Source organism: Rutidosis leptorrhynchoides, chromosome 5, assembly GCF_046630445.1.
Source record: "Rutidosis leptorrhynchoides isolate AG116_Rl617_1_P2 chromosome 5, CSIRO_AGI_Rlap_v1, whole genome shotgun sequence".
In the NCBI taxonomy this organism is placed as follows: Eukaryota; Viridiplantae; Streptophyta; class Magnoliopsida; order Asterales; family Asteraceae; genus Rutidosis; species Rutidosis leptorrhynchoides.
In genome coordinates, this window is record NC_092337.1 from 390,528,250 (window position 1) to 390,542,449 (window position 14,200).

The 14,200-nt window shown below is 35.2% G+C and overlaps 1 protein-coding gene across 1 annotated transcript; it reads right to left on the minus strand.

The window, feature by feature from the left end:
* Positions 1–10,749: 10,749 nt before the first annotated feature.
* LOC139849825 (uncharacterized) lies at positions 10,750–12,142 on the minus strand. The gene is made up of 4 exons (XM_071839447.1): positions 11,905–12,142; positions 11,523–11,808; positions 11,286–11,396; positions 10,750–11,200 (listed from the first exon to the last, which is right to left on the minus strand). Exons 1-4 carry the CDS (start codon positions 12,140–12,142, stop codon positions 10,750–10,752), a joined length of 1,086 nt encoding a protein of 361 aa, XP_071695548.1.
* Between the last annotated feature and the right edge of the window lie 2,058 nt (positions 12,143–14,200).

Below are 14,200 nucleotides of genomic sequence, written 5' to 3' on the forward strand. Positions count from 1 at the left end.
GGTCTTCTCGTTCCCAAGTAAATTCAGGTCCTCTACGAGCATTCCATCGAACCTTAACGATTGGTATCTTACTTTGTTTGAGTCGTTTGACCTCACGATCCATAATTTTGACGGGTTCTTCGACGAAATTTAGTTTCTCGTCAATTTTAATCTCATCTAAAGGAATAATGAGATCTTCGGTAGCTAGGCATTTCTTCAGGTTTGAAACATGAAAGGTGTTGTGAATCGTTTCTAATCGTGGAGGTAGCTCAAGTCGATAGGCCATCGGTCCAATGCATTTTTCAATCTTGAATGACCCAATGTATCTTGGGCTCAATTTCCCCCGCTTTCCAAAACGAATAACACCTTTCCAAGGTGATACCTTAAGAATAACCATATCACCTTCCTCAAACTCTAAAGGTTTTCTTCTAACATCCGCATAGCTCTTTTGTCGACTCCGGACTGTTTTTAATCGTTGCTGAATCTGAATAATTTTATCGTTGGTTTCTTGGATAATTTCTGAACCTGTAATCTGTTTATCCCCCACATCACTCCAACAAATAGGAGACCTACACTTCCTACCATAAAGTGGCTCGAATGGTGCCGCCTCAATACTAGAATGATAGCTGTTGTTGTAGGAAAACTCAGCTAACGGTAGATGTCGATCCCAACTGCTTCCAAAATCAATAACACATGCTCATAGCATGTCTTCGAGTGTCTAAATCGTCCTTTCACTCTGCCCATCAGTTTGTGGATGATAGGCAGTACTTAAATCTAGACGAGTTCCCAACGCTTCGTGTAATGCCTGCCAGAATCTGGAAGTAAATCTACTATCACGATCAGAGATAATAGAGATTGGTATACCATGTCTAGAAACAACTTCCTTCAGTATAATCGTGCTAATTTCTCTATACCATCCTCTTCTTTTATTGGCAGAAAGTGTGCTGACTTAGTAAGACGATCGACTATTACCCAAATCATATCATAACCACCTGCGGTTCTCGATAACTTAGCAATGAAATCCATGGTAATGTTTTCCCATTTCCATTCTGGGATTTCAGGTTGTTGGAGTAGACCTGATGGTTTCTGATGCTCAGCTTTAACTTTAGAACAAGTCAAACATGCTCCTACATATGTGGCTATATCGGCCTTCAGTCCTAGCCACCAAAAGTTTCTCTTGAGGTCTTGATACATTTTTCCCGCTCCGGGATGTATTGAATATCTGGTTTTATGTGCTTCATCTAGTACCACTTTCCTCAAATCCCCATTCTTTGGTATCCAAATTCTTTCAACTAAATACCTGGTTCCACCTTCCCGATTATTAAGCTATTTTTCTAATCCTTTGGGTATTTCCCTTCCAAAAATTCCTTCCTTCAAAACCTCCTGTTGTGCCTCATTTATTCGAGTAGTAAGATTAGTATGAATAACCATGTTCATAGCTTTTACTCGAATAGGTTCTCTTTCCTTTCAACTCAAGGCATCGGCTACCACATTCGCTTTCCCCGGGTGGTAACGGATTTCACAATCATAATCATTTAGCAGCTCAACCCACCTACGCTGCCTCATATTTAGTTGCTTTTGATTTAAAATATGTTGGAGACTTTTGTGGTCGGTGTATACGATAAACTTGACCCCATATAGATAATGTCTCCACATCTTTAATGCAAAAATAACGGCGCCCAATTTCAGATCGTGTGTGGTGTAGTTTTGTTCATGAATTTTGAGTTGTCGAGAAGCATATGCAATCACCTTCTTCCGTTGCATAAGAACACACCCAAAATCCATTATTGATGCGTCGCAGTAGATAAAAAAATCTTCCATTCCATCAGGTAACGATAAAATAGGTGCCGTAGTCAACTTCTTTTTCAATAATTGGAAGGCACCCTCTTGTTCGGAAGTCCATTCATACTTCTTCCCCTTATGTGCAAGGCAGTTAAAGGTTTGGCTACTCAGGAGAAATCTTGAATAAATCTCCTATAATAACCAGCTAAACCCAAAAATTGACGTATTTGCGTTGGAGTTTTCGGGGTTTCCCAATTTTTGATGGCTTCGATCTTGGCGGGATCAACTTTGATTCTATTACTACTGACTACGTGGCCAAGAAATTGTACTTCATTTAACCAAAAAGCGCACTTAGAGAATTTTGCATAAAGTTGTTCTTTTCTTAACAACTCTAACACAAGTCTCAAGTGTTGTTCGTGTTCTTGGTTATTCTTCGAATAAATAAGAATGTCATCAATAAAGACAATAACAAACTTATCTAAATATGGACTACATACTCGGTGCATGAGGTCCATGAAAACTGCGGGTGCATTGGTTAGACCGAATGGCATAACCATGAATTCGTAATGGCCATAATGAGTTCTGAAGGCTGTTTTCGGTATATCGGCTTCTTTAACCCTCAGTTGATGATAACCCGACCTTAAGTCGATTTTGGAGTATACACTCGAGCCTTGGAGTTGATCAAATAGGTCGTCAAGGGTATCGGTTTTTGATGGTTTCTTTGTTCAACTCACGGTAATCGATACACATGCGAAAAGACCCATCTTTCTTTTTAACGAACAAAATTGGAGCTCCCCATGGTGACGTACTCGTCGGATAAAACCACGTTCTAATAATTCTTGTAGCTAACTTTGTAATTCTTTCATTTCGGTAGGCGCAAGTCTATATGGAGCACGAGCTATTGGTGCGGCTCCTGGTACAAGATCTATTTGGAATTCAACGGATAGGTGTGGAGGTAGTCCCGGTAATTCGTCCGGAAACACCTCAGGAAATTCTCTTGCAACAGGAACATCATCGATTTTCTTTTATTCTCTTTCAACCTTCTCGACGTGAGCTAGTACAGCATAGCAACCTTTTCTTATTAGTTTGCGCGCCTTCAAACTACTAATAAGATTTAATTTGGCATTACCCTTTTCTCCGTACACCATTAAGGGTAACCCGTCTTCTCTCGGAATGCGAATCGCCTTCTCATGACAAACAACTTCGGCTTTCACCTTGGACATCCAGTCCATTCCAATAATTACGTCGAAGCTTCCCAATTCCACCGGTATTAAATCAATTGCAAACGCTTCGCTAACTAAACTAATTTTTTGATTTCGACAACTTTTATCAACCTTAATTAGTTTACCGTTTGCTACTTCAACTATACACTTTTTATCCAAAGGCGTTAACGGGAAATTTAATTTGGCACAAAATTCTCTACTCATATAATTTCTATCGGCACCTGAATCAAATAAAACATAAGCAGGTGTATTGTTGATAAGAAATGTACCCGTAACAAGCTCCGGGTCTTCCTGTGCTTTCTCCCCATTAATGATGAAGGCTCTCCCACTGCCTTGCCTATTTCCATTCCGGCACTGGTTTATGGTATGGCCCGGTTTTCCACATCCATAGCAAACAACGCCATTATTATTTGTTCCGACATTATTTGCTCCTCTGTTTCTATTTGGTCCATAGACTTCACACTTTGCCGCAATATGGCCATTCCTATTGCACCTGGTACATAATTCTCTACAAAACCATTCCGGATGAAACGTATCACACCTGGGGCATATAGTACTTTGCCTTTTGTTGTTGTTGTTGTTGTTATTGTTGTTGTTGTTGTTGTTGTTATTGTTGTTGTTGTTGTTGTTGTTGTTGTTGTTGTTAGGGTTATTGTTGTTGAGACGTTTGTTGTTGTTATTGTTGGGATTGGGGTTGTTGTTGTTGTTGTTGTAGTTTTGGTTGCGGTTTTTGTTGTTGTTATTATTATTGGGATGATTATTGCGGTTATTGTTGCGGTTGTTGTTGCGATTATTGTTGTTGTTGGGGTGGTTGCGATTGTTGTTGTAGTTGTTGTTCTGATTGTTGTTGTTATACTGGTGACCCTGGTCACCGCTTTCCTCCCATTTTCTCTTTCCCTGTTTCATTATGGCCTCCTCGGCCGCCTCTTTCTTTATCCTTCCTGTAATTTGGCCTATCAATTTGTGGGCTATACGGCTCACTTTCTGCATTGTTGCAGGGTCGTTAGCACCTACATGCTCTTGGATTCGTTCCAGCAACCCTTTTATGAATGCTTCAAATTTTGCTTCTTCGTCCTAAAATGCTCCAGGACACATTAAAGCCAGTTCATTGAAACGTCGCTCGTAGGTAGTGACGTCTAACCCTTGGGTTGTCAGTGCTTTAAGCTCTGCCTTGAGCTTGTTGATTTCAGTTCTGGGATGGTACTCTTCCTTCATCATGTGCTTGAAAGTGGACCATGGAAGTGCGTAGGCGGTATTCTGTCCTACGTAATCCATGTAGGTATTCCACCATGTCAAAGCAGTACTCCTAAAAGTATGTGTGGCATACTTAACTTTATCCTCTTCTGCGCAGTTGCTGATTGTGAACACGGCTTCAACCTTCTCTGTCCACCGCTTTAGTCCAACGGGTCCTTCGGTTCCTTCAAACTCATTGGGTTTGCAGGCCATAAAAGCTTTGTAGGAACATCCTACCCGGTTGCCATTGTTTCCTCCACTGCTGGAACCCGATTGGTTATTGTTGTTCATTGCATTCACCACAGCAGCCATATTTGCAGCGAAAGCTTGAAGTTCTTCTGTGTTCAATTGTTGTTGTCTAGTAGTTAGAGGAGCCATTTCCTTCAAAAATAACCGAATGAGTTAATCATATAGAATTTTTAGAAGTAGCCAAAAAGTATTTTGTAGCTTAATATGAACTTATTATTATAAAAGCCTTTTCTTCATATTAGCGTTTTATAACTGTAATAATGTTCATACTTAGCAGCTAACACACAAATTAACTACTAAAATTCTAATATGAAAAACTATGGTAAGTTATTACGTTACTACGTAATAATAAGTTTTAATAATAATAATAAACCTTCCATGCTTATTCTTATTATTATACAATCATAAGGAAAATTACATCGCAAACTTTCATACAAACTTAAACATACAATATACTACATATTTCACAATGCATGGAATATAGGATAGCTTCTGATGGTTCAAGAACGGCGAGATTTCTTAGATGTTGACGTTGTTTCTTTCTCGGCAAAACGTTTGAATTTTCGTTTGGATAGTTCTTTTTCCAATTCCTCCCAATTGGTTCTTTTGGCTAATTGTTTGGAAGCAAAACCACCAGTCGTTATACGAGCAGTCATTTTATAAACTAGTTTCTTAAATGGTTCAGGTGGATGATCACAAACATTTTGGGTCATAATAGGTTCATCGGGTTTGAGATCGGGTATAACAGCCAAATATTTTTCCAAATCACATTGTGGTTCGATAATTTCCACAACTTCTTCAGGATCCTCTTCTTCGGGTTCCTCCTCTGGATCTTCTTCCGGATCCTCTTCTGGAACCTCTTTTGGCAATTGTGATTCTTCCCAATTTTCCCAACAATTTTCCTCTTTAATGGTAGTACCAAAAGTTAACTTTTCCATTGGTTCATAAGTCGTATGCTTTGACTCAGCCTCCGAATCACTTGATAAGTAAATGAAATCTGAATCACTAGAGATGCTTATATGATCGGATGAAGTCATCTATCATATAATAGCAGGCACGTTAAGGAAATAATATATCTTATAATATTTACATATTAATAATCTTATGTTTCCAACAATTATGTTAAGCAATCATTTTTAAAACAAATACGGTCGAAGTCCAGACTCACTAATGCATAAAAAAAATCCGTTAGACACACTAATGAAAAATTTTCTGGTTCTCTAAGACCAATGCTTGGATACCAACTGAAATGCCCCGTTCATATTAATTATAAACGTTTCATATTAACTGGTTTCTTTGCGAGGTTTTGACCTCTATATGAGACGTTTTTCAAATCTTGCATTCGTTTTAAAAACAACCATAGCCTTTATTATTGAATAAAGGTCTTAATGATATAATTTAGATTGTCTATCAAAGACAATCTCCTCAAATAAATAAGTTTTTACACAACCCATTACAACATGATCAAATATATTACAACAACACTCCGAATGCAAGTTTAAACAATATAAACAATTATGCCGACTCCAAATCTTGACCTTGGGTTGGCATACGACAGCGGAAGCATTTTTAATATTCACCTGAGAATAAACATGCTTAAAACGTCAACAAAAATGTTGGTGAGTCATAGGTTTAATTTCTATATAATAATCATAATATTTAATAAGCCACAAGATTTCATTTAATTAAATGCGCAGGATCATTACAACTGCAAAAATCATTCATACGATGAGTCGCCTGGTAACCGACCTTAACATGGAGAGCTTAAGATATCTGGCATCATACATTCCACTATTCAAATGTATGACAAGAACCCTTCAAATTACTAAAGCATTTCCACTATTCGGAAATGGGGGGTGTTGGTGCCCATAGATCTACCTTTAGGGTTCGCGTCAATTAGTGTTTTTCACTAATTCTTAGGTTACCAAGCATAATAATAATAAGTACAGATATCCAGTATAACAAAACAACTGTAGAATGTAGTTTCATGAACTTGTGATTATTTTGTAAAACATTTATAAATTTGCATGTATTCTCATCCCAAAATAATTTAGATAGTAAAAAAAAAAAATGGGACTATAACTCACTTGTGATGATTTCCAAATAGATGGTAATAAGACTTGGCCTTTGAAAAATTCACGAACCTAGTAATAATATTCTTGTGTCAAGATATATATATATATATATATAATCAATATTCCATACTTTTGATACTTATGATAATTTTAATTGTCCATTGTTAGTAGTCCAACGTTCATAGTCCAATAGTCCGATAGTCCAACAATATAAATATATATATATAAATATAAATGCGTATATTGTGTTAGAATTTACTAACACTATAATATATTGTCTTAATATAGTAAGACCCATAATATGTATATTGTCTGAAGCAATCCGCGACCCATTATATACATGTCTCAGGCTCGATCACAACTCAAAGTATATATTATTTTGGAATCCACTTAGACCCACTGCTAACTCGAAATTACTGCCAATGGTATCTTATAGTTCGTTCCAATAATATATATAGAAGAAATCAAAATGATATGTCAAAACTCTGTATACGGATCCACAGTGATTAAGTCATATATATATATATATATATATATATATATATATATATATATATATATGGTGCCTTACGATCTTTATTAAGACTATAATATATTGTCGTAGAACTTAATCACGACTAGTATAAATTGTATTGCCATGAGTACGGGAACAAGACATGTATAAATACATGTAGGATACAAGGTAAGTTAGCTAGGATAAGGTTAGCATCCATTTTTATTAATCAAAACCGTAGCTAAAAACAAGCAAAAATATCCAATTTTGTTTTACCCATAATTTCTTCATTACAAATCCGTTTTGAGTGATTCAACTTGCCATGATTTTGTATCGAACCGTTATTTATTAATCTAATCAGAAAAAGTATATATTTATAGTCGAAAATACAGCTTAGGTTTCAAATAAGAGAAGATAGTCATATCCGTCGTAAGAACGACATCTTGATAACCCTTTTGAAAAACATACTTTCACTTAGAGTTTAACCATGGATTTTGGATATGTTTCATATCCATATAAAATAAGATTTTTCACCAAAGGAAATCTTTTAATTCAAAGTTTAAGATAGGTTTTTAAAATTAAACCCAAAACAGCCCCCGTTCGACTAAGACGGCGTATATTCGATTTTAAGGTGTTCTTCGTGTTTACAAGTTTTATATCCTTATGTTAGCTTGACATACAGTCATAATACATGTGTTAAAGTATTTTAAAAGTCAAGTTAGAAGGATTAAGTTTGTTTGCGAACAAGTTTAGAAATAATCTAAACTATGTTCTTGTTGTTATTAGTTATAAACTCAAAATAAGATAGCTATATGAATATGAATCGAATAAGATTATGAATAAGGTTACTACCTCAAATCAAATGAATAAAGTTGCTGGAGAAATAAGGAGAATATCTTGAGTTCAAAGATACCCTTGATGGCTTGGAATTCTTGAAGTATAAACATGGAATGAACAAAAGTTCGAATAAGAATTCTATCTTGAATTAAGATAGTTATAAGTATATAAATTGAACCAAAGTTTATATATGATTCTTACCTTGAAAATTAGATGAGAATCTACTGATATGAAAGTAGGATTATGGATTCTAAAGAGTTATGGAGTTAGATTGAAAGATTGGAAGTAAACTTGTACACTTGGAAGGTTATCTTGATACGTTCTTGAGTGATTCTTTCTATGGTGTTTTAAGCTTGATCTTTGATGTAGTTTATGATCAAAGTGAAGGTTGTTTACTGAGTTCTTGAGTAGGTAAATAAAGAGTGATTATAGAGTGAATTAACTTGGAAGAAAATTGGAAATGAAATTGTATGTGTGTGTGTGTGTGTGTGCAAATTGACGTGAAGATGGGATGGATATATAGAATATTTAGCTTTTTTTCTTGCTTATAAGTCATACATGAGGTTAAATGGTTGGTTTCCACATGTAACATCATGTCTAATGGCTGATCATTGGAGTTTATTGTTGGTATATACCAATAGTAAGTACATCTAGGAGGTGAGTATGATACTGGTATAAATACCGAATAAATACGAGTAGAATTCTTGATGGAATTGAATGAGAATATGAGTATGGCTATCTTTGTTGAGTATAAGTATGTTGATACATGTCTTTAAGTCTTTCAAAAGTGTAATAATACTTATTAATACAATACATATACATACATTTTAATTTAGAAGTTATTACAACGTTAATCGTTATATATATGTATATAGTCTTGAAGTCCTTAAGTTAGTAATCTCATTTTATATATATAATCAATTGTTATTATATGTAATGAGATACTTAAATATCATTTTAACAAATCATAAGTATTTATATATCCATATATACATCATTATATAATTATTTCGAATTATGACGTTCGTGAATCGTCAGACAGACTGGGTGGCCAAACATTTGTATAAAATTCATCTCAAATACCCAAATCTTAATGAGTTTGATTGCTTAACATGTTGGAAACATTAATTATGTAAATATTAATCTTTTATATATTAGCGGAAAAATCCAGGTCGTTACATTTATACTTATGCTTTTTAATAATGTACATAATATATCATTATGATCATTTGTTTCTTTATCTCTTTGGAATGATTCTGCAAGATGAAGAAAGTGTTGAAACCACTACTGGTGGTGATGATGATAACAATAATGAAGCTGTTGATGTTGAGGATGATGATGATGATAAAACCAATGATAATGATACTTTCGAAACTCCACCCTTCTCTACTCCCCTGCTATCTAAGGGTTCTGGTACTACGCAATCTTCTTCTTCCTCCCAACCACGAGCTGTTGTGCCACTGGCCGGTTTAAAAACATTTCTTGAGGATCCCCTCAACAAATCTGACAGTTTTGTTGAATTCTTGAAGGTAAATCTTTTGCTTGAACTACTGAAGATAATTACCATTTCTCCACTGAATAATAATGTATTTATTGTATGGGAAAATGGATTCAAAATGCATTGAACTTACACTAAAATCCTATTGTATGCATTCAACTTTACGACCTTCTATTGTATGCATTGAACTTTCTATTTCCACCTATTGTGTGCATCCTTTAACTTGAAACCGGTAAGTTGCTGATGTGTAGCCAGTCATTAAATTATTTTCCACCTCAGCTGCCAAATAGGAATGAGATTTATCAATATAAACCCCTAAATCTACACACCTCGTTCATTATATCCCTCCAAACAATGTCTGCATTTTCTTCTTCATCCTCCAAACAAATCACCCGATTTTCACCCCTAGATGTAAGTTTTTGCAAATGTGGTCATCGATTGTATGAGAATGTGGCATGGACGAAGAAAAACCCTGGTACAAGATTCATCGGTTGCCCCAATTTTGTAAGTCTTAACTTGCCCTAATTTTGTTAATTTCTGAAATTTGCCCTAATTGCCCTAATTGGGGTTTTCTTTCTACGGGATAAACGATCAAAATGTAATGTGTTTATGTTTGTTGATGAAGAGCTTCCAAGCCAATACTACAAAGATTTGTTGTATGAGATGCATATGAAATCTGTGAAGTCCAAGTTTCGTAACAATGATGCTGTTAATGAATTGAAACTGAAGGAAGAGTTGGTGATTTACAAATCAAAGCTCAAGTTATATGATAGGTTGTTTTTGATTATGATAGGAATTATAGTGGTTTTATGTGTTGCATTAGGTTGTGTTTTGTTTTAAACATGTAATGAATCTGCAATGTAGGTTGTGTTTCTATTTTGAACATGTAATGTATCTGCAAGTGTTGTAATAAATCTACAAGTGTTGTAACCAATCTACAAGTGTGTTCAAATGTATTCCATAAGCTGTAACAATAATGCCATAACAATAACAATAACAATAACATAAGGCCATAACAATAATAACAAATACATAACAATAATTCCATAAAATGCAAGTATTTTACATTACATTCCAAAAGGCATAATGCCATATACTATTACAAAAGGCATAATGCCATAAACTGTTTGGAATTTAGAGCAGACAAACAACTATGCCATAAACTACATACAATACCAATTCGTTTCAAAAGACTACATACATTCCAAAAGACTATGCCATAAACATCATATGCCTAAACATATACAAAATACTAAAACAATGGCATCAAAATATATAAATAACTTGCAGATCAAAAGACAATTGCATTCCATTCTTCACTTGGCTTCTTTGCTTTTCCTTGGCCTACCAGCTGGTTTTGAAACCTTGGGAGCCTTTTCTTTATGAGGATTCTTGCAACCTTTTTTTGTTGTGTCCAACTTCCAAACAATTGAAACAAGTGATAACAGCTCCTGCCTTAGATATCCTAGATCCACTACCAGTTTCATGTGCTGCCCTTCTTCGTTTCTTTTGAGGCCTACCAGGCATGACTTTGGGTTTTGGGGGTAAATGTTTGTTCAACTGATTTTGCACCCAACTTGACATTCCACCAACTTGTTTAAGATATGTTGAAAAAGCCCTCATGTACATTTCTTTTCTAAACCAGTCAGGAATATACTCTTCTGCAAATTTATTTAGGGCAAAAATCACATAACAAGCATGTTGACAAGGGATTCCAGATAGCTGCCACATCCTGCAGCTACATGTTCTATTTTGTTCATCAACTTTAAAGGCTTCATTCTTATGGCTAACTTCATACTCAAACCCACCTGCAAAATGTGCTTTCCAGAATCTGCAAGTATTTGGTGCAAAGTAAATGCTCAAGTATTATGTGTATAATTTAATAAACAAAGTTAAAGAAACAAATAATTATGTACCTGTGTTGATCTTTAATCTTTTCAAGCCTTTTTTGAATATTTGGTGCAATATCACCAACCCATTCCTCACCAAGCCTTCTCATGACATTCATTCTTTCCATGATAATCACCCTGATTGATTCTAACATTGTTATAATAGGCTTATGTCTACAACAAAGAATCACTGAGTTGAAACACTCACTAAAACCATTCTCAACTGCCTCACACCCTCTATTTGTCTCAAAGAATGCCCTTTACCAAGATTTTAGATTTCTGTCACTCAAGTGTTTATATGCATTCGGGTTAGCATCTTTAATATTTTCCATGGTGGAATCAAATAAAATAGGGTATGAAGATTTAGAAGCTTCCCAAAACATATTTCTAAATTCAACACCACTAAATTGTTTCCTAAAATTCTCATAAATATGCCTAGCACATTGTCTATGCTCAGCATATGGCATTATGTCCTTAACTGCTTCTATCAATCCTTTATGCTGATCAGACATAAGTGTGACACCTACACCACCTTGAATCTCTAAATCAGCTGCTAATAGTTCAATAAACCAACTCTAGTTCTGTTTGTTCTCAACAGTTACAACAGCCCATGCAATAGGGAATATGTGATTATCCCCATCCCTACCTATTGCAGTTAACAACTCCCCTTGATTAGGCCTTTTTAAAAAACATCCATCTAATGCAATTACCCTCCTACAACCATTCTTCCATCCCTCTTTTAATCCATTCAAACACACATAAAATCTATCAAAATACACTTTCTCGTCAGGGTCATTTGTCACTCCTATTTTAACTGTTGAACCTGGGTTGCTAGTTAAAAGCTCATCACCATAAGACCTAATCAAAGCATAATGGTCTTGCATAGATTTTTCATACTTAGTTAATGCCTAGGTCTTTGCCTTTCTACACTGATTAGAAGAAACTGTAGGCTTATACTTTTTCATCACCAAATCTGCAATGTCCACAAGCCTTATGTTTGAATTTGACCTAATTTTATCACCAAACTCCCTTCCTATCCACTTGTAATTGATTAAACTACCAAATCTAAAGTTACTTTGACAAGTATGTTCATCAACACATGAGATTACCTGAAAAGAATCCTCATCTTTCATCTTCCTTGCATAACACCTCCAACTACATTTTGGTTCTTCACCCTTAGAAACAGTTGGATACCTGTTATATTTCCTTTTTTTACCTTCACTTAGCTGTTTTAGTCTAGGTGGTCTCTGGCCACACTTTGTAATCACCTCAGTTTCACTGCTTCTATGATACCATAATGAGAAACCATTTGCCAATGCATAAAATGTTAAACACTCCTTAAACTTTTTTGCATCTCTATATCTCTCACTGACTATTGGCTTCTTCAATCTTCAATTAGTTTTATCATCATGTATTGGATACTTTTCAACTGTCACAATAGCTTTAAAAGGATCACTAACTGTTTTTGTTTCATTATCTTTTAACTTCTTCAACAAATCTTCCAAATAATCCTCATGTTCAACAACTACATCAATCAAAGGGTCATTTTTCGGAACACCTAACTTTGGTTTTGGGAGTGGTTTTGGTCCTTTTTTGGCATTTGCCTTTAGAATTCTAAGTTCTCTAACCTCATCCTCTGCATCTGATAAGTGATCTATAGTGGCAGTATCACTTTCAATGTCACTTTCTCTAGCTATGTAGTCACTATCAGACTCACTATCATTTTCTCTTCCAATCTCATCCAACTTATTTACTTCTATCTCATTAACATCCATGTTACTGTCAACTAAGTCTTCCATTTGGTAGTCCACCTTATTTTAATCTATCTCATCCAACTTACCTACTTCTATCTCATTAACATCTATCTTGTCCACATCCATCTCATTAACATTATTAGGGTTGATTATATATTCACTTAAGTCATCACTGAAGTAATCAACATATATATCTACCTTACCATAGACATAAGCAATATCAAACAAAATGTGCATATCAGAGTTATTTGCAAGAGGTACCACACCAAGTTCTTCCATTGACGTTCGAGGTAAAGAAAGTATAAAGCACTAAACAATGACCCAGTTTCCTTTTCTAAAACTCACAAAACTCATCAAATTCAATTTTACCAATAAAGATGGGCAAAACAGTCCCACTTTCATACCTTAGTGGCTTGAAGTTGAATGCACCATTATGATGTACATCGAAATCAAAACCACGTGTAGGAGTTGGACTTCCAACCATCCTGCAATTGAGGTATATGAACAGTTATAAACAACATAAAACGCTAAAAAATTGATGATACACTACGAGTGAACAGAGAACAATCGGATACAACATAAAATTACCTAGAATAACTTTGAAGATACAGGTAATCAATTCGATTTTGAAGCTCAAGAGTTAGGGTTTTGATTTGGGGTTTTGATTTGGGGGGAAATGACGTGGGTAGGATTTTGGGGGGAACTGGAATGGGTTTTATGCTTTTAATTTCCACGTCAGAATTTATTTATGTGATTTGGTAAAAAAACCTTAGCAACTTACCTGTTACCGGATGGTCAAGTTAAAGGATGCACACAATAGGTGGAAATAGAAAGTTCAATGCATACAATAGAAGGTCGTAAAGTTGAATGCATACAATAGGATTTTGGTGTAAGTTCAATGCATTTTGAATCCATTTTCCCTTATTGTATTTATCTATTTTAGGTGCAGGCAAAAACAATTGCTGATCTATCCTCTTCACTGCCCACCATGACACATAAATAAAGTTGTCAATCCACTGTTGCATCTCTACTGCTACTTACACATCATGTGGTTCATGATCTCAAGATGCAGGAAGCTCAAGAAATTGTTGTTGCAAACGCCCTTCACAACTCCACCAATTTGAAAAAGTTAGAAATTGAAATGCAAGATGTGTATAAGAAGTGGAGAACTGCTGCAGAGCTTGTGTA

Bases quoted from the DNA above. Each gene is read 5' to 3' on its own strand.
- LOC139849825 (XM_071839447.1), bottom strand. From the start codon at position 12,142: ATGCAAGACCATTATGCTTTGATTAGGTCTTATGGTGATGAGCTTTTA. The intron at 11,397-11,522 runs GTAAAGGGCATT...AGAATCAATCAG, and splicing joins GACAGAAATCTAAAATCTTG to GGTGATTATCATGGAAAGAA. The intron at 11,201-11,285 runs GTACATAATTAT...AAATACTTGCAG, and splicing joins AAGATTAAAGATCAACACAG to ATTCTGGAAAGCACATTTTG.